The sequence below is a fragment of the Trachypithecus francoisi genome, unplaced genomic scaffold (genome assembly GCF_009764315.1).
Source record: "Trachypithecus francoisi isolate TF-2019V2 unplaced genomic scaffold, Tfra_2.0 Contig01440, whole genome shotgun sequence".
Classification (NCBI taxonomy): Eukaryota; Metazoa; Chordata; class Mammalia; order Primates; family Cercopithecidae; genus Trachypithecus; species Trachypithecus francoisi.
In genome coordinates, this window is record NW_022681431.1 from 27,593,234 (window position 1) to 27,614,676 (window position 21,443).

At 38.3% G+C, this 21,443-nt stretch overlaps 1 protein-coding gene across 3 annotated transcripts in view; it reads right to left on the reverse strand.

Annotated features, from left to right (window-relative positions):
• The window catches only part of LOC117095176 (A disintegrin and metallopeptidase domain 3-like), an 80,196-nt gene that overhangs the window by 26,091 nt on the left and 32,662 nt on the right, over nt 1-21,443 (reverse strand). For all 3 annotated transcript variants that reach the window (XM_033231916.1, XM_033231897.1, XM_033231908.1), the window contains exons 11-12: nt 19,230-19,366; nt 17,936-18,119 (exon numbers count right to left, since the gene is read on the reverse strand). In XM_033231916.1, the coding sequence (XP_033087807.1) occupies nt 17,936-18,119; nt 19,230-19,366 (321 nt within the window). The remainder of the gene's footprint in view (nt 1-17,935; nt 18,120-19,229; nt 19,367-21,443) is intronic.

Below are 21,443 nucleotides of genomic sequence, written 5' to 3' on the forward strand. Positions count from 1 at the left end.
ACCCCACTGTGGAACTGTTCTCATGACAGAGTTCTCACAAGATTTGGTTGTTTAAAAGTGTGTAGCACCTCTTCCTTCTCTCTCTCTTCCTCCTCCTCAGGCCATGTGAAATACACCTACTTCCCCTTCATCTTCTGACATGATTGTAAGTTTCCTGAGGCCTCCCCCAGCTGTGCTTCCTGTAGAGCCAGAAGAACGATAAATCAATCAAACCCTTTTTCTTTCTTTATAAGTTACCCAGTACCAAGTATTTCTTTATAGCATTGAGAAAATGAACTAATACAAAAGCCGAGTGCTATTCCTCAAGCAATGAAAGAAATGCCCCAAAGGCATTTCAGATACCTTTGAGGCCCAGATGCCTAGGAGGGCTGAATGGCTTCAGAGGACAAGTCCAGGGCACTCTCCATGAGCTCACTGACCAATTCCACCTCAGGATACTGCTCCTGGCCCTGCTGCACAATGCCCTACAGCTACCATGGCCTCAGCTGCAACGGCCATAGGTACAGCTCCTATCGCAGCTCCAGATGGTACAAGTCATTAACCTTGGTGGAATCTACATGGTGCTAATTTTGCAGGCTTGCAGAAAGTAAGAACTGTGGAAGCATGGCAGCTCCCACTCAGATTTCAAAGGATGTCCTTGAAAGCCTGGAGACCCAGCAGAGACTTGTTGCAAGAGCAAAGCCACCACAGAGTCTCCCCAGAGCAGTGCCTAGTGGAACTGTGAGAGTGGAACTAACACAGAGACCCCAGAACTATACAGCAACCAGCATACAATGCCAGCCTGGTGGTGTTGGGATGATTGAGCCCAGCCAAACCATAGGGATAGGGCGACCCAATGCCCTGGAGCCCACAGTACCTGTTTGTAGAAGATGCAGGACATGTCGTCAAAGGAAATTATTCAGGAGTCTGAATGCCCATCATTGGCTCTCTTGGGTTTCAGACTTGCTTGAGGCCTGTTACCCATTTCTTCTTGTCTATTTCTCCTTTTCAAAATGGGGTTGTGTGTGCTGTGCTTGTAAGTAAATAACTTGTGTTGATTTTACAGGTTCTTAAAGTATCCCTAACAGACATATTGGCAGTCCTCCCCAGTGGACTCCTTGTGGCTAAAATGAGACACACCAGAAACCAGAATATCATGGCTAGCAAAATGAAGGGGTAGTCATGTATTCTGGTATAGTTAATTCTATGCCAGCTGATAACCCTCTCCCGTACCTTGTGGTCCTGCCACAACTCCAACTGGACAGAAGATTTGTCTTATAAACATTCTTTATTGATAAACACTCATGAACTTCAAGCCAGTTTCAGACAACTTATAGAGACTGCACACGAACTGTCTTTGTGCCCTACAGTCCCCTTTTGACATAAAGAGCCAAATTCCACCTCATTTTAGTGCTAATTAAAAGTGAAATGAAAGTAGAACATATGTTACACAAATGTTTACTCACTGTATACGTGCCTGACTTCCTTTATGAATATTCATAGATTTCTCCCAATTTTGCACAGATGTGTGTAAAGCCGACTCTGTAAGACATATATACCACCTCCCACTTCCCTTCTGCAGAGAATGAACTTCTAGCTTTCACTGGAAGCTGTGTTCCCCAATCTACAGATTGCTTCTCCCTCTGAAAATAGTCTTTTCCTTTTCTTCCTTCATGGCTATCAAAGTCTTTTGTTAACAATTCTGGCAACATGGGATGGGATTCACAGTGGCCCCTGATTTCTTTCTTGGCACTGCCTTGAAAAATTTCTAAGTTCAATTTCTTCCTGGTTACACTGGGCAAGAACTGGGTAAGCACTATTGAATCTAAGAGTTCATGCTTTTAGATTGAAATCTAGGGAACTGTTTTCTTTAAGAAAGGTCTGCCCATTCAGCTGTGGCCTGCAGTCCACCTGCAGTCCAGCAGGGATGCCTGCACCAAGGTTGCACTGGGAAGGCCACCTTCTTTAGGTGAGTGCTGTGTGTAACTTACCCAGTATGGAAATGGTTTTGGACCAACTACTGTCAGAGACTCTGGGGTTTACACATGTTTAAAAACTATAGGAAAAATTCTTGTTAATATTTGGTATCCTGGATAAAAATAAGTCGATATAACTTAAAGCTTTCTTGGCCACAATGGGGAACATCTAACATGTCTCAATCAGTTTATCTACATGCGCAATAAAGAACAGAAGATTCCACACCTCTCAAAAGCAATGTGAGGTCTTTTTCGTTTGCTAAAATGAAAGCTCTAAGTGAAATCAAGGATCCCTAGTTGCCCCTTTAAATGAGACTAAATCAAAACTTAATCAAGATCTTAAAAAAATTGAAAATCCTTCTAAATCGGACCCTAAATCCAAAACTAAAAAGGACACTGTGCCTTCTTGCCTTTCTCCTTGAACTCCACCAATGTCACCCCCATATGCATTAGCCCCTTGCTGCCAATCACTTCTCTCTGAGCTGCCTTTCTTTCCTTCACCTTCTATTCATGGGCAACCCTCTCTAGTTGCTAATTCTGCAACCCCTCTGATCACACCTTTTTTTAAATTTCCAAACATAATTATATTAATGTAGATCAAACATCTGAATGATTAACAAAATTTTCCACTTTTCTTCACACTTTAGGGGTGATACAAAATGTACATTAAAAAAAATATTGACTGAAGACTCATTAATATTATTATTATTATTATTATTTTTTCGTCAGAAGATTGTGTGTCAAGTTTATTGAGGTCTAATTTACATACAATAAAAGGCCCTCATTTCTTTCTTTTTTTTTTTTTTTAGGATGAGTTTGTGTCCTTTGTAGGGACATGGATGCAGCTGGAAACCATCATTCTTTGATAGCAAACTATCACAAGAACAGAAAACCAAACACCGCATGTTCTCACTTATAGGTGGGAACTGAACAATGAGATCACTTGGACTCGGAAGGGGAACATCACACATCGGGGCCTATCATGGGGAGGGGGGAGGGGGAAGGGGGAAGGGGGAAGGGGGAAGGGGGGAGGGGGGAGGGATTGCAATGGGAGTTATACCTGATATAAATGACGAATTGATGGGTGCTGACGAGTTGATGGGTACAGCACACCAACATGGCACAAGTATACATATGTAACAAACCTGCACGTTATGCACATGTACCCTAGAACTTAAAGTATAATAAAAAAATAAAAAAAAAATAAAACAAACAAACAAACAACAACAACAACAACAAAACCAAAAAAAAAAAAAAAGAAATGATCACACTTTTTAAAAGGATTGCTAACCAGGCTTGCAGATTACCTCTTACTGTCCTGGGACAAAGTCTGAGCTTTCCAGCATTAGTCAAAGATTTTTCTAATCCTAAAATAGACTCGCTTGAGTTTGAATGCTGCTTTAGTTTGATTATAAATGTTTACCAGCCAGGACCTCCTGATGTTCACTAGTTGATTCAAATGTTAGTGGAAAATGTCTTAACCCAAAGATGGATGTGTTTAGATGACTGGACTAAGCCCCAAGATGATTTTCAGCATACTAGGGAAATAGCCTTTGAAGTGGTGAGAAAAACAATTGTTGAAATGATTAAAGCCATCTCGGCACTCTTTCTTGACAAACTAATTGGAACGCCATTGACTCAGAAAAAAGACAAATCTGTCATTGATTCCTTTGACTGATTCAAAAGACTTTCTTTTTTCTTTCTTTCTTTCTTTTTTCTTTTCTTTTCTTTTTTTTTTTTTTTGAGACAGAGTCTCACTCTGTTGCCGAGGCTGGAGTGGAGTGGTACAATCTCGGCTCACTGCAACCTCCACCTCCTGGGTTCAAGTGGTTCTCCAGCCTCAGCCTCCTGGATAGCTGGGATTACAGGCACATACCACCACAACCGGCTATTTTTTTGTAAATTTTTTGTATTTAGTAGAGAAGGGGTTTCACCATGATGGTCTGGCTGCTGTCAAACTCCTGACCTCAGGTGATCCACCCACCTCGGCCTCCCAATGTGCTGGGATAATAGGCGTGAGCGACTGCACCTGGCCGATTCAAAAGGCTTTCTACAAAATTCTGGTATCAAAGATCTAACTGATGATATTATAAAACTTTTAAACTCACTTTCCCTCAAGTAAGTTAAAGCCCTTAGCACCCTGGCTAAGCAATATGATCCCAACTGGCCTTCTAAGAGACCCTATGATATAGCTTCTTTGGCCAATCACCTCTCTAAAATCCTAGAAAAGAAAAAAGAGGCTAAAGCCACCAAGGCACTAGATGGCAAGAAAGACAGATAAACTCATGACCTTGCATATTCAACAACTTGTAAAGTCTCTCCCATATCAGCGAACTCCATTTAATAGTTAGAAATTAGTTTTGTCTGCTGCAAGAGGTATAATTTGCTTTTTCTGGCATTGGAAATGAGACTGTAAAAAATATAAATGAGGGCTTCAGAAGGACACCAATAAGATAAAGAAGCTCCCTTCTGTGGAAACAATAAGAGAAATATTTATTGATCAGAACTAGGGGAATCCTTTCCCCATTTCTTGTTTCTCTCAAGTTTGTCAAAGATCAGATGGCTGCAGATGTGTGGTATTATTTCTGAGGACTCTGTTCTGTTCCATTGGTCTATATCTCTGTTTTGGTACCAGTACCATGCTGTTTTGGTTACTGTAGCCTTGTAGTATAGTTTGAAGTCAGGTAGCGTGATGCCTCCAGCTTTGTCCTTTTGACTTAGGATTGTCTTGGCAATGCGGGCTCTTTTTTGGTTCCATATGAGCTTTAAAGCAGTTTTTTCCAATTCTGTGAAGAAACTCATTGGTAGCTTGATGGGAATGGCATTGGATCTATAAATAACCTTGGGCAGTATGGCCATTTTCACGATATTGATTCTTCCTATCCATGAGCATGGTATGTTCTTCCATTTGTTTGTGTCCTCTTTGATTTCACTGAGCAGTGGTTTGTAGTTCTCCTTGAAGAGGTCCTTGACATCCCTTGTAAGTTGGATTCCTAGGTATTTTATTCTCTTTGAAGCAATTGTGAATGGAAGTTCATTCCTGATTTGGCTCTCTGTTTGTCTGTTACTGGTGGATAAGAATGCTTGTGATTTTTGCACATTAATTTTGTATCCTGAGACTTTGCTGAAGTTGCTTATCAGCTTAAGGAGATTTTGGGCAGAGACAATGGGGTTTTCTAAATATATAATCATGTCATCTGCAAACAGGGACAATTTGACTTCTTCTTTTCCTAAGTGAATACCCTTGATTTCTTTCCCTTGCCTGATTGCCCTAGCCAGAACTTCCAACACTATGTTGAATAGGAGTGGTGAGAGAGGGCATCCCTGTCTTGTGCCAGTTTTCAAAGGGAATTTTTCCAGTTTTTGCCCATTCAGTATGATACTGGCTGTGGGTTTTTCATAAATAGCTCTTATTATTTTGAGGTACGTTCCATCAATACCGAATTTATTGAGCGTTTTTAGCATGAAGAGCTGTTGAATTTTGTCAAAGGCCTTTTCTGCATCTATTGAGATAATCATGTGGTTCTTGTCTTTGGTTCTGTTTATATGCTGGTGCTGGGAAAATTGGCTAGCCATAAGTAGAAAGCTGAAACTGGATCCTTTCCTTACTCCTTATACGAAAATTAATTCAAGATGGATTAGAGACTTAAATGTTATACCTAATACCATAAAAACCCTAGAAGAAAACCTAGGTAGTACCATTCAGGACGTAGGCATGGGCAAGGACTTCATGTCTAAAACACCAAAAGCAACGGCAGCAAAAGCCAAAATTGACAAATGAAATCTAATTAAACTAAAGAGCTTCTGCACAGCAAAAGAAACTACCATCAGAGTGAACAGGCAACCTACAGAATGGGAGAAAATTTTTGCAATCTACTTATCTGATAAAGGGCTAATATCCAGAACCTACAAAGAACTCAAACAAATTTACAAGAAAAAAACAAACAACCCCATCAAAAAGTGGGCAAAGGATATGAACAGACATTTCTCAAAAGAAGACATTCATACAGCCAACAGACACATGAAAAAATGCTCATGATCACTGGCCATCAGCGAAATGCAAATCAAAACCACAATGAGATACCATCTCACACCAGTTAGAATGGCAATCATTAAAAAGTCAGGAAACAACAGGTGCTGGAGAGGATGTGGAGAAATAGGAACACTTTTACACTGTTGGTGGGATTGTAAACTAGTTCAACCATTATGGAAAACAGTATGGCGATTCCTCAAGGATCTAGAACTAGATGTACCATATGACCCAGTCATCCCATTACTGGGTATATACTCAAAGGATCATAAATCATGCTGCTATAAAGACACATGCACACGTATGTTTATTGCGACACTATTCACAATAGCAAAGACTTGGAATCAACCCAAATGTGCATCAGTGACAGACTGGATTAAGAAAATGTGGCACATATACACCATGGAATACTATGCAGCCATAAAAAAGGATGAGTTTGTGTCCTTTGTAGGGATGTGGATGCAGCTGGAAACCATCATTCTTAGCAAACTATCACAAGAACAGAAAGCCAAACACTGCATGTTCTCACTCATAGGTGGGAACTGAACAATGAGATCACTTGGACTCGGGAAGGGGAACATGGCACACTGGGGCCTATCATGGGGAGGGGGGAGGGGGGAGAGATTGCTTTGGGAGTTATACCTGATGTAAATGATGAGTTGATGGGTGCTGACGAGTTGATGGGTGCAGCACACCAACATGGCACAAGTATACATATGTAACAAACCTGCACGTTATGCACATGTACCCTAGAACTTAAAGTATAATAATAATAATAAAAAAAGATTAAAAAAAAAAAAAGAACTAGGGGTACTCCAGGGAGACATGGGAGATTTTTCCTCTCCTTTCAGTCAATCGGTTGGGAGAGGTTTTTCTTAAAAATTAACAACAGAATAGTCCAAGTTGTAATAAACACTGCATCTATGCTTAACCTTGACTCCTTTTAAAATCCAACCACCCAGAGTGACCAAGCTATTCATATGGCTGAGTCACTAAGCAATCTAAGACTATCTTCAAGTCTGAACTAGTTTCTTACCAACTAGGGCCTCTTACTGGCATTGCAGCTTTTTACTTCTTCCTTTTGCCCCAATACACCTAATAGGAAGGGACTTTCTTGAAAAATATCAAGCTTGTTTTTCTTTCACCTATAATGGAGACATTGTTTTAAAGGTCTCCTTGCCTGAGACTTCAGCCTCTGACCTCAGCCATGTATTCCCCTTAGTAGTGTCCAGTCATCCAGTTGATCCTGGACATCCAGCTCTAAAGAAACTGTTTGAAATCCTTTGGGAATAAATCAATACCAATGTCAGCCTGATCCAGTCAGCACCACCCATTTCTACACAAATAGATCCTAACAAACCTCTACTGAACATAAAATAATATCCCTTCCACCATGAGGCTTTAGCTGGTATAGAACCCATTGTCAATAATTTCATTTTCAAGGAGCTTATAGTCCCTTATACCAGTCCCTGTAACATACCCCTTCTACCTGTTTCTAAGCTAATAGAAAGGGATGGAGACTTGCCCAGGATCTTAGAGCCATTCATAACATTTTATTTCCTTGCATCTTGTTGTGCTTGTTCCACATACCCTCTTAACCAATATACCTTCTAACACCCAATATTTTTCTGCTGTTGATCTCTGTAGTACTTTTTTTCACCATCCCTGTCGACCTCGAAAGTGCGTTTCTTTTTGCCTTCACATGGAAGGGCCATCAGTTCACCTGAACAGTGCACCCTCCAGGATGCACTGAAAGCCCTACCTATTTTTCCCAGATCTTACAGGCTGACTTAAAAGACATAACCTTCTCGACATGAACAGACACTTCTCAAAAGAAGACATTTATGCAGCCACCAAACATGAAAAAAAAAGCTCATCATCAATGGTCATTAGAGAAGTGCAAATCAAAACCACATTAAGATACCATCTCACACCAGTTAGAATTGTGATCATTAGAAAGTCAGGAAACAACAGATGCTGGGGAGGATGTGGAGAAATAAGAACGCTTTTACACTGTTGGTGGGAGTATAAATTAGCTTAACCACTGTGGAAGACAGTGTGGCAATTCCTCAAGGATCTAGAACTAGAAATACCATTTGACCCAGCAATCCCATTACTGGGTATATACCCAAAGGATTATAAATCATTCTACTATAAAGACACATGCACATGTATATTTATTACAGCATTGTTCACAATAGCAAAGACTTGGAACCAACCCAAATGCTCACCAATAGATAGACTGCATAGACTGGATAAAGAAAATGTGGCACATATATCCCATGGAATACTAAGCAGCCATAAAAAGGATGAGTTCATGTCCTTTGCAGGGAAATGGATGAAGCTGGAAACCATCATTCTCAGCAAACTAACACAGGAACAGAAAACCAAACACTGCATGTTCTCACTCATAAGTGGGAGTTTAACAATAAGAACACATGGACACAGGGAGGGGAATATTACACACCAGGGCTTGTTGGGGAGATGGGGGCTAGGAGAGGGATAGCATTAGGATAAATACCTAATGTAGATGATGTGTTGATGAGTGCAGCAAACCACCATGGCATATATATACCTATGTAACAAACCTGCATGTTCTGCAAATGTATCCCAGAACTTAAAGTATAATTAAAAAAAAAAAAGGCATAACTTTCTCACATAGCCCAACTCTATTGCAATACATTGGTGATTTGCTTTTGTGTCCTCCCTTATGAAATATCTGTCTCACTGACACACTCTCCATTTACTTCACCAGCTATGTCTTAAGGGCCATAAAGATTCTAAAGATAAACTACAGTTTTGATGACAATTAAATCTCTTGGATATTTGCTGACCCCTTGGGACTCAACGTTAACCCTTTCCTTCTTCAAGGCATATTTTTCTTCCCCATTCCCACTATGAAAAGACAAAACTTAGGGGCTTTCTAGGAAACATGGACTATTGTAGAGCTTAGAACATTAATTTTGCTTTACTGGCACAACCTTTATATACCCTGATTAAGGCCTCTTCTCCTGACCCCCTTACCTGGACTACTGATGGTGAACAGGACTTTAAGTCTCTGAAAGATAAGCTGTCCTCTGCCCAACACCCTCCGCCCCCCAATTTGGGACACTGTATTTATGACCTCCCTTTTCCCCCTTTTTGTTCATGCTCAAGAGGGAGTTTGAACTCAACCACATGGGGGTAATAATTTACCCAACTGGTTACAAGAATGCCAAACTAGATTGTGTTTATCTGGGGCTACCACCATGTTTCAAGACAGTTGTCACAACCACTGTCCTTATAAAAACCACCGAGAAAATAGTAATGGGATTTCCTCTCACTGTTTATGGTCCTCACTCAGTTAAAGCCCTTCTCACTTCTCGCCAAATCCAGTGTCTTTCAGCCAGGCTACTGACTGCCTATGAAATACTTCTCTTTCCCAACCTATTTTCTGTTGTAATCTCCTTAACTCTGTTCCTCCTTTCCCTTCACCAGAAGATTCTCTATGACTGCATTACCTTTATACTCTTCTTTCACCCCATATGAATTTAAAGGAAACGCCCTTACCCAATTCTGATTTTGTCTGGTAGATTGATGGGCCTTTTTTTCAGAGACCCTACTGGCTTCTATTAAGCTAGGTTTGCAGTTGTTTCCCTGCAAACTATTGAATCAGGCCTTCTGCCCAACAGGCAGAATTCAGTGCTCTTAACCGAGTTTGCCTGTTGGCCAAAGATAAAACTGCAAACATTTACACAGATAGCAGGTATGCTTTTTGGGTTGCTCATGACTTTGGAATTCTCTGGAAATAGAGGATTTCTAACCTCTTCTGGACTGCTCATCAGAAACAGAGACCACATTTTGTCACTTCTTGATGCCATTCAAGTTCCTAGGGCTCTGGCCATGATTAAAATTCAAGGCAATTCCTTTAGACATACCAAAAATAGCAAAGACAAACATCTAGCTGAGAGTGCAGTTAAGTCTGCAGCCTTAAACAACACCCCCTCTTCTGTTATGACTGTCTTAATCCAGGCTCCATCCTTACATCCTGTTCTAAAAATCTCTTGAAATAACATCTCAAAAAAGTGCTCAGAACTTGAAAAGGAAAACTAGACAAAACGAGGCTGTATCTATAATCCCAGATCCCAACTATGGGCTAAACCTAACAAACATTCAGTCCTTCTAGAAAATTTACCAAGGGTCACTCTTACTTTTGTATATAACCCCACCATTAGAGTTCTGACCAAAGGATCCAATGGTGTAAACAGTGCTGTTGGGGATTCTCCCTGGTGATTGCTTCTCAAGTTAATATATTAGGCAAAATTCACTCATACAATGCAGGGAAGTCCTTAAGGGCTACCCCAGGCAAATTCCCATTGCGAAAAGGGCCTTTCTAAAAACTGACTACTGACTTTATCTAATATTCCCTTTCTCAGTGATACAAATATGTACCTGTCATGATAGATATGTAGTTTTACAGCGGGAAAGCTTTCCCCTGCAGACAAGCCACAGCGCTGCCAGTAGCCAAAGTACTTCATGAGAAAATTACCTATGGAGTTCCACCAAGTTCCATAGTGATCAGGGAACTCATTTTACTGGCCAAGCATTAAAATGAGTTGCTAATGTTTGGCCTATTCTACGACATTTCAGTGGTGCTTACCACACCCAATCTTTTGGGCTTGTAAAATGAACCAAGAGAATATTAAACTCAATTGGCTAAAATTACAAGCAAGTTCAATCTGTCCTGGCCCAAAGCTCTTCCTCTGGTTTTGGTAATTGTGAAGTCTATCCCCACCAGAGTTGCTTTTCCCCTTTTGAGGTGGTCACAGGTCAATCCATATATTTAACCGAAGAAATATTTTCCCCTACTCAGATACAAGAAGATCTCCTGACCTACTGCCAAGTCCTGGAGGACTTGTTAAGGCTCTAAAGACTAACAGCTGGTTGTGAGACCCTTTACAGTCATCAAACAGGAGATGAACCCCAATATCATAATGTCCAGCCCAAAGACTTTATATATTAGAAGAGATATTGCTGAATGACTCCCTCCAATCCCACTAGAAAGGTCCATTTCAAGTACACTTAATTAACCCACTGTGCTGCTAAGGTACAGGTCATTAACTCCTGAGTACATATACCTCACCTAAAAACAATACCAGACTCTGCTGAGAACTGGGCTTCAGTATCAGTATCTGACACTAAGCTCAGGTTGACTAAAGCTTCAATGCCAAGACAAGAAAAGGATGACAACTGAGGTAGACTGCCCTCTCACAAAACTCCAGGCCTATATGGTCTGGATGAATCAATGTTTATATTTACCTTATAATACTCATTGTTCTTATCACTTTAGGAGTTTTCTATCCAATGTAAAATAGAACACTTATCTTTGCTTTACTTATTCTAAACTAACATGCCCAGTCTTTATGATTACTTTATAACTGTTTCCATTATTATAACATTAGCAGTCTTGTCTATCCTGGATATCTTAAGCCATGCTGGGATAGTTCCATGTATTCCAGTACTTAGATACTCATAAGCCTTTGCAAAACTGTAAGACTTTTTGTCTGGTTAAACTCTTTGTTCCAGAGCTTTGTGAATGGTTATGTTGACTAGTCCAGTTCAAAATATATTTTACTCTCTTCTTTATAACTGTTCCTTGGTCTCACTGCATAGACTGACACGATGACACTTTGGCTAAGCTGCCCTAAAGTATTGTTACAAAAAGAAACCTATCAGATGGTTAGATTCACCAATAACTTCCCACATTCATTCATGGTAAACATGTGACATTGACAATACTTGTCACTGACTTCTCATGTATCCTTAACATCACCACTTATCTGGACCAACTGCTTTCCCTGTTGACTCTGAGTCCAATTGCCTCAAGACTCAAATATTACCACCTCTTGGTTTAATTTGTCCCATGTTATTAATGTTAGAAACCCATTCTATACCAGTAGACTCCTCGATCTTTAAACTACTGGATAGATAAATATAGTCTAGATTGAATAAAGAAAGGTATGTCCCTACTATTCAAATGATTCATGATTCAATTCAATACTGTCAACATTTACCATGAATAAATTAGTGAACACACCCTTGAGGGCATCGCTTGTGCCTTCACCAGGATTTGTGTTTATATGGGACATAGGGTCTGATCTGCCTGGATGGGGATGGGCACACCATTGCCTCAACAGGTTACACATAAAAGGTTCAGACTTGCTTATGAAAAGACCCCTGCTCTCTCTTTATTATAAAACTAAAAGGTCTATGCTAACAGGATGTAAAGATAATATAGGCAAAAACATCCTAGAACTATTACTTCTAAGTGCTTGGGTTTATGTTACTAGAGATATAATTCAGAAACCTATCCACTACCATTGGTTAGATAGTTAATGACACTGTAGAAAGCCTCAGAGCGCAACAAAAAGTTTCTGAACTCCCTTGCTCAAATAATACTAAATAAACGATTGCCTTAAATTTTCTCCTAGCCAAACTGAGAAGAGTCTGCACAGTGGCCCATGTAACTGGTTACACTTACATCAACACCTCAGATAAAGTAGAGGTTCCTATAAAAAGAATTTCCAAACAAGCGAAATCGTTGTGAGATATACAAACTACTGATCCTCTCCATCTATTTAGTAGGCTTCCTGTCAGCCTGGAACATTCTTTTCACGCTGACATTCAAGTGCTTGTTATAATCACAGTCTTCATCATACTTTTCTTCCTAATAGTTAAATTACTTAAGCAACTGCTGTAAGTCTACTGTTAAAATCAGAATTATGGCAGCATAAGATATTCAACTGATAGATAAAATAAACCTATAAACCTAGCTACAGTCTCATCCCTACAGTGCTGTTCTGGTGCAGGAATGTGTATATGTACGAAGACAGCTGTGCTAGTTAAAAACAAGTGTTACAATCTCCCATAAATAGAGAGTTTTAACTGTAACCCTGATGCCTATGACTTCCCTGTGTAACTGGAGTCTGTGAAGTATTTCACTGACAGGTACCAGCCACAAGCTTGTTTACTTAGTCTCTGTAAACATTTTAATAATCTTCCTGCCAGACTGCAGCTTTCTCCCATCTCCAACAAAATATTTTTAACCTGTCTACCCTTTTCCCCTGCCTGGCCTAAGTTATACAGTTAGTTCTAAGTCTCTCTGCCACATGAGTCTCTTCAAGGGACTTGATATACTCAGGACAGGTAGCCATGCCACCCTGGCACCAATATGGGACATGGTGTAAATTGGTCATCAAGGCTGCCTATAGCAGGTTTCAACTAACAGGGAAAACAATGAATATAAATATTCCAACAGGCAGCCAAAATGGACTCCCTGTGGCTAAAATGAGATTTAGCAAAAAAGAGAATCTCATCCCTAGCAGGATGGAGGATCAGTCACATATCCCAGTGTTATTAATTGCCATAAGATTTCTCTCTGGTAATTAAGCAGAAATAAACCCCTGAAAAGCATTCCTGAAACAACTGCAGCTGGGAAATTTCCCAGCTGACCCTGACAGGCTGCTAATGCTAGTCAACACCCCCAACACCCCCTATGCCTGCGCCTTGCAGTCCTGCCGTAACTCCAGTTGAACAGAGGACTGGTCCTTCATTGATAAACAGTCACAAATCTCAAGTCAGTTTTAAGCAGTTTACAGAGACTATGCACAGACTATCTTTGTGTCCTATTGGTTCTTTTTGATGTAAAAAGCCAAATTCTGCCTCATTTTAATACTAAAACCCTACACCAAAGTGAACATTGAGTGCATGTTACATGTATTTTCACCCACTGTGCAGGCACTTGACTTCCCTCACGAATATTCATAGATTTTCCCCAACCCTGCTTAATATGCAAGTAAGTCTGACTCTGTAAGATATGTATCAGCTCCCCCTTCCTTCTGCGGAACATGCAATTTTGATTTTCCCTGAAAGGGCATTTCCCAAACTGTGGATTGCTTCTCTCTCTAAAGTAAAGTATCCTTTCTTTCCTCTGTGGACCTCACAGTCTTTTGTTCATAGATCATAGATGAGACTTCAGCCCACACATCAGTGGATAGGAGATGTTTTAAGATGGTATAAGGTATACAAGCAGCAAACTGCCAAACTACCTAGGGATGAATCCAGCTATTTGGTTTGGTTTTGTGTGATGAGCAAGGAGAAAGGGTAAAGTGGTTGCTACAGACACTGGTTATCTGATCATGTGGCCATGAAACAAGAGCAGCTATGGCAGGTGGATAACGAACACCTTAGACCCTGGGGAGTCAAGAGTAGAAGGAGAAAAAATTAAAATCTCAGCTCTCATTTGTGGGACAGTTGGGCTGACCCTGTCGACTCACAATGCTTTGGTGATCATCTTGTTCTGGGCTATCACCACTGTTCTTAACCTAAGTACTGGATACCCCTACTAAGGAAACTTTTCTTAAGAAAACCTTAACCTGAGACCTTTCTCTTTTTTTTTATTTAAGGATCTTATTTTTTATTTCTATAGATTTAGGGGGTACAAGTGCAGTTTTGGTCACTTCTGGGCTTTTAGTTTACCCATCACCCAAATAGAGTACATTGTACCCAAAAGGTGTTTTCTTGTCCCTTACGCTCCTCCCACCTTCCCACCTTTCCAAGTCTCCAGTGCCTACTGTTCCACTCTCCATGTCCCTCTGTACACGATTTGTTTATGTTACAGGTAGGCAGCCGCTATGCAAGATAAAGTTCTGCACACTAATATAGTTTCCTTTAGCCACATCTTGTTAAATATGAATGTCTCCATTACTGTCAAGGAAAAGAAAGACTCTCTTGTGTATTTTGCTCAAGCCCATAGCTACCCCTCTGAATTATATGGCTTGCTGGACCTGTCAACTCAGTAATCGTCCTGGCAAAAACCATTAGTTATTACTCTGAACACTTCAGAAATAGATTTCCTCCCACAGGAAATAATAATTTCCTCCCACTACAAAATGCTGCTGAGAAAAAAAATCAGACATAAATAAATGGAGGTGTACACCTCAAACATATCTAAAGATTCGATGCAATATCTTTCAGGAGATCAGTCTACTTTGTTTTTGGTACCAATTGAAAAAAAGTCAGAAATTTACAATAAAATTCAAAGGGCCCAAAATACTCAAGACAACTATGAACCAGAAAAACAGTGTGAGGAATATACAATACAATATCTCAAAAGTTAATAAAAAATGTGTATTTGTCCTGTGTCCAAGTGTTCTCATTGTTCAATTCCCACCTGTGAGTGAGAACATGTGGTGTTTGGTTTTCTGTCCTTGCGATAGTTTGCTCGGAATGATGGTGAACATCACACACCGGGGCCTGTTGTGGGTTTGGGGGTGGGGGAGGGGCAGCATTAGGGGATACACCTAATGTAAATGCCGAGTTAATGGGTGCAGCACAGCAACATGGCACATGTATACATATGTAACAAATCTGTACATTGTGAACAAGTACCCTAGAACTTAAAGTATAATAATAAAAAAAAGAAATGTGTATTTATCAAGATAGTGTACAAGAGGAGGAAAAGCAGAAACTATTGGTACAAGAGGAGGAAAAGCAGAAACATGCACATATGTTCACTTGATTGATGATCAAGGGTATGATTCAGTGTAATAATGAAAGGACAGTCTTCAAATAAATTGTGAATATTTAATTTAATAACTTTATGTGTATATATGTGTGTATACACACACACACATAAACTACAAACTGAGTGCATATCTAAATTAAAATGATAAAAGGTATTCCAAATATCTTGAGAAAAACAGATCAACACACATTAAGTCCTACGTGTTATCTGTAAGTATTTGCTGCATGGCAAATACTTAGAGGCTTAAAACAATGGATCATTTATTATTTTATGTTTTCTTTGGGTCAGGAATGCAGGTGTGGCTTACATGGCCAATTATGGCTTAAGATCTCCCACACAGTATTGTTAAGATGAAGCTCTCCTGGTTCTGAGTGCTGTTTAATTCATGAATCACACTGTGCTTCAATAAACTGCTATATTTCTCTAAAGTTTTTCTTTTCACAAATGGAAGACATCTTTAAAAAAAGAACCAAAAGGAAATTTTAAAGATGTTAAATATTGCAATGAAAAATTAACTGGATCTCTTAATAAAAGGAAATATTAGTGGTCTTGAAATATAATAGTCAAATATATCCATATCAAAGCACTGAGTGAAAACTGAAGAAAAAAAAAAGAGCTTCCATGAAAAAAGAGTAAAACTTTCACTAGTCAAACAAAAACATATTACGAAGCTGAAATAATGCAGTTTTCAATGGAAACACATTAATGTTTTAAGTAAATTGTTTACATAAAAATTATGTTGAAGAAAGTGTAAGAATATGAAAGACATTTAACATATATTAATCAGCATGAGAATATATAAATAAATAGAAAGGAAAAGGGTGGGGCATGGTGGCTCACGTTTGTAATCCCAGCACTTTGAGAGGCCGAGGCAGGTGGATAACCTGAGGTCAGAAGTTTGAGACTAGCCTGGCCAACATGATGAAATCCTGTCTCTACTAAAAATACAAAAATTAGCTGGCGTGGTGGCAGGTACCTGTAATCCCAGCTACTCCAGGGGCTGAGGCAGGAGAATCGCTTGAACCCAGCAGGCAGAGGTTATAGTGAGCTGAGATCACACCACTGCACTCAAGCCTGGGCGACAAGAGCGAAACTCCGACTCCAAAAAAAAAAAAAAAAAAGGAGAAAATACAAATAAAATAAACCTTTCACAGGAAAGAACAGACATTTCACAGCAAAGAAAACTTATACAGGGTTAGTAAAACTTTGAAGATATAATCAATCTGACTAGCAATTAAGGAAAGTCTAATTGAAACCACAAAGAGATAATATTTTACACAAATACACTGGCAAAAATGACAAAGTCTGGCAATACTATGTACTAAATAGGGTATAAAATAAACAACTTGTTATACAGTAAACAGCCATTGGGTGTGTTAATTAGCACATTTATTTTTGAAATAAATTTCCCATTGCCAAGGCATGATCCACCCACTTGATAATCCAGAAATTCTACATCTAAGTGTGTAGCCAGAAGATGCTTATGTACATCAAGAGTTAAATACAAGACATAATAAAACTCTTCAGAATGCGAGGGGGAAAAAACCTATGAGCACTCCAACTGCTCATAAATAGAAAAAATCAGTAATTGTATATTTCCATACATACTGGATTATTACACAAAAAGTGAATAAATGAACTGTGTCACACAAAATTACTTGGATATTGTTAGTAATATAGGGGATGAAGAAAACAGTCCCAGAAGATTATGCTACATTTTTTAAATGGTCTAAAATTCAAAGCTAATAAAAACTGTGGTCAAATTATAAAATGATATTGTTAAATTAAAAATATGGATAGAATTTACTTTTTGGATAGAGAAAAGGGTGAAAAATTAGGGATAGTTGGGCCATGGATGTATCATTATTGTATCATGTATATTATCATAAATGACAATGAACCAAAGACTATAATTAGTCTAATTCTTTGGAAGCAAGTTAACATAAATGAAGTTGCTACAGATGCAAGGACTAAAATTAGGAGGTAAGAAAATAAATGAAAACACACATGTAACAACTTAGCCACCAATGTAGTCACTTTGGTGGAATTTAAGGGATGATTAGATTATGATATTATTGATGCTACTGATGTGTGTGGTACTAAAAAGTGATATTGCTACCATTGCTTCTAAAATGATAAAAATCTGTTTTTTAAATTGATGTCACACTTACCCGGGGCTTAGACTCTAAACATTTCAAATTTAGGATGAGTCAGTTATTGCATGCCCCATATCTCTCTATCTTATATTTGACAAAATAGTAAATATTTTTTAAAAATTTCCTCCTTGTATATATCATATCTATATCTATAGACTCCATAAAAAATAAACACAAAACATAATGAAAAAAACGAATCTTTGGATAACCTGTAAGCTTTGCCACTAACCTTTCTAAAGCCACAATCACACTGCTCTGTAGGTTCCAAAATTCCATTGCCACAAGTTGCAGATTTTTGGTAAGTCATTTCTGAAACTGTTTTATCCTGAAAACATTTAAGTTCAGGCTGCAGAACTATCTGTTTAAATCCATCCATGCTGCAACTGCTAAAAAACTTCATACCATGGGATCGTCTAAAATTAAATTGTACTTCTTAGATAAATGTACTAAAAGAATCAAAGTAATAGTCCTCAACAAAGTACTACGAATGCTGAACTACTTCAATTAGAGAAGAGCCAAAAGGAGAAGAGGGTGCTTTTATTTTTAATACAGGTGATAAGCAAAAAATAAATTAGTTTCTATTGTTATTTGATATGATAGACACTGAGAGAGTAAAGAAAGTTAAAATGGTAATGCACTTAATAATATTTGGTACACAATAAGCTCCATTTGAGTATATCCTATTATTGTCAACATTAAGAAACAAAATTTGGTTGATTGCATTAATGAAAAATCATAATTACTTGTTTTTTGTTAAAATTAATCAAAAAAGTTATTCCAATACTGAAGTATATAAGTTGTACAAATTCTAGATTCCTTTCACTTTGTTTTAATTTTTGTATTTCTACACATTTAAGTATACTGCTTAATGTGTAATTTTGTGTAATTTTGTAATAATCTCAAACTTTAAAGAAATAATGCAAATATAGCCCCCAAAATAAATTTTGTTTTCTGAAACAGTTAAGAGGCCAACAATATGTTCCGCGAACACTAGATACATCTATATAGTTCCTACACAGAAATGGGTTATTCTACCTCAGCACTCTAGACCCTTCAAAATCATAAAATAAAGATGTGTTATTAATATCTAATCCTTGAACTCCATTCAGATTTTCCCAAACATCACAGTCCTAGCATTTTATAGCAACAGAATCCAGTTCAGAATCAAGCATTGCAAAATTCTCATGTCTTCTTAGTTCTCACATCTCCTTAGTTTAGTTGCTTCTCAAACTTCTTACTACCTAGGTACTATTTCATCTGATGACGCTGAACAGTTTTTCAACCAATGCAACTAGACTGTTGTAAGGTAATCATTAGCATCCACTTTTTCTCTAAATAATATCATTGAATGTAGAACTATTAAGCACATTTTCTACAACATTCTATACTTTCTTTAATGTCTTAAATAAGCACACTTGTATCTAAAAAAATTTCTTAAATTATATTGCACGAGGTTCTACATCAAGGAATACTAGAAATATTTCTTAAGAGAAAACATAGAGTTGATAAAAACAACGCCTTACATCGCATCAGGATTCATTATGCATGTAGGTCGTGGACAGTAACAGTTGTAGATATCATCATATGTCAATCCCAGATTAATTCCAAGCAACTGTGCCATAACAACTGAAAAGGCCTCTACAGTGATTTTCTTTGGATACTAAATAGAAACAAACAAACAAAAACTCAGATTTATTGCCTAAGATTTTTTTGTTCACTCCTTTGATCTTGTCAAATGTTTCTGGCCATACTGCATAAATGCAAGTGCAAATTTTAAAAACTGCTATTTATTTACTTAGAAATAAATTATTTCTAACTATTTATTTAGAAATAAAAATATGTACAGTTTTTTATTCCTTTTGAGTGACAATATTTTTAATCAAAATGGCATTGACCTAAAATAAGAATAATTCAATCATATATTTTTATGACATACTATTGAATTTAATTTCAGCAAATTTCAGAAAACATTCTGAGAAGTAGGAAGATTATTTTAGTAACTATAATATTTCTCAAGAGAACACTTGGAAAAGATATACAGATTTTGGAGAATTGAACTGGCAATCAGTTTTGACCTCAGAAATAATTTGCAAAGAGTCAATTAATTTTTTAAAGTAGAATAATATAATATCTTACAAGTAGCATTTCTACAAACTTCCAGAAACCTTGTCATTACCTCTATATTTTTTCCTATTTCTGAACATCATATAGTGAAAATAATACCACATATAGTCTTCTAGCAAGGGTTTCTCTCATCACAAATTTAAGGATTTTCCACATCTTATTGTGGCTTATTATTTAAATCACTGAGTAGTATTCCGTTGTATGGATGTTCTAAAGTTTGCTCATCCATTCACCTGTTAAAGGATATCTAAGTTACTTCCTAATCTGTGACAATTATGAATAAAGCTAAAAACACATATGTGAAATTTTTTTGGTGGATAAAAGTTTTTAACTCATTTAGGTAAATACTAAGGAGGATGATTGCTGGATCATATGGCAAGGGTAAGTTGAGTATTGTAAGAAACTGTAAAACTGTTATCCACAGTGGATATCATTCGCATTTCTGTCAACAATAAATGACAGTTCCTGTTGGTCTCACAGAATTTGATGCTTTCCATATTTGATGTTGACTGTGACTGGTAAGCTACTTTCTTGTCTTTTTCCTGATCTAAGTAGTAACGTGTTATTTACTCAAAATATGTTGTTTCCTGGTTTTTTTGATGCTCTCTTTAAGTTAAATAAGTTCCCCTGTATTTTTAGTTTGCTGAGTGTTTATTATAAATAGTCTCAGATTTGTTTTTTCGGAATCTACTACTAGAATCATAATTTTTCTTTTTTAGTCTATTAATATAATGGAGGACATTATTTTATATTCATATGATAAACCAATCATGCATATCTGGGATAAATTACATATGTATGTACATTATTGCTATATATATGTATGTTACATATATTATACACACACTTTTGTCGCCCAGGGCTGAAGTGCAATGGCGTGATCTCGGCTCACCGTAACCTCTGCCTTCTGGATTTAAGTGATTCTCCTGCCTCAGCCTCTTGAGTAGCTGGGATTACGGGCATGCACCACTATGCCACTATGCCCAGCTAACTTTTTAAAATTTTAGTAGAGATGAAGTTTCACCATGTTGGCCAGGCTGGTTTTGAACTCCTGACCTCAGGTGATCCACCCACCTCGGCCTCCCAAAGGGCTTGGATTACAGATGTGAGCCACTGCACCCGGCTCTGGTTTTAATTTCACATAGCTGAAAGAGGTGCTGAAGTAGAAAAACCACTGACACAATCCCTCGTCAATCCTGTGGCAGCAGTGGCATACTGCAAAGAGCATTTCTTTGTGCTGGCGGGAGGAGAGCGCAGCAATTGTGAGGCATTGAACTCAGTGCTGCACTGTTATAGCAGAAAACAAAACTGGGCCAAACTCAGCTGATGTCCACCTATGGAGGGAGTATTCAAACCAGCCCTAGCTAGAGAGGAATCGTTGATCTCAGTGGTTGGAACTTGAGTTCCTACAAGACTCACCACCATGGGCTAAAGTGCTCTAGGGCCCTAAATAAACTTGAAAGGCAGTCTAGGCCACAAGGACTGCAATTCTAGGTGAATCCTAGTGCTGAACTGGGCCCAGAGCCAGTAGACTGGGGGCACATGGCCTATTGAGATATGAGTTGGTGTGACTAAGGGAGTGCTGGCATCACCTCATCCCCAACCCCAGGCTG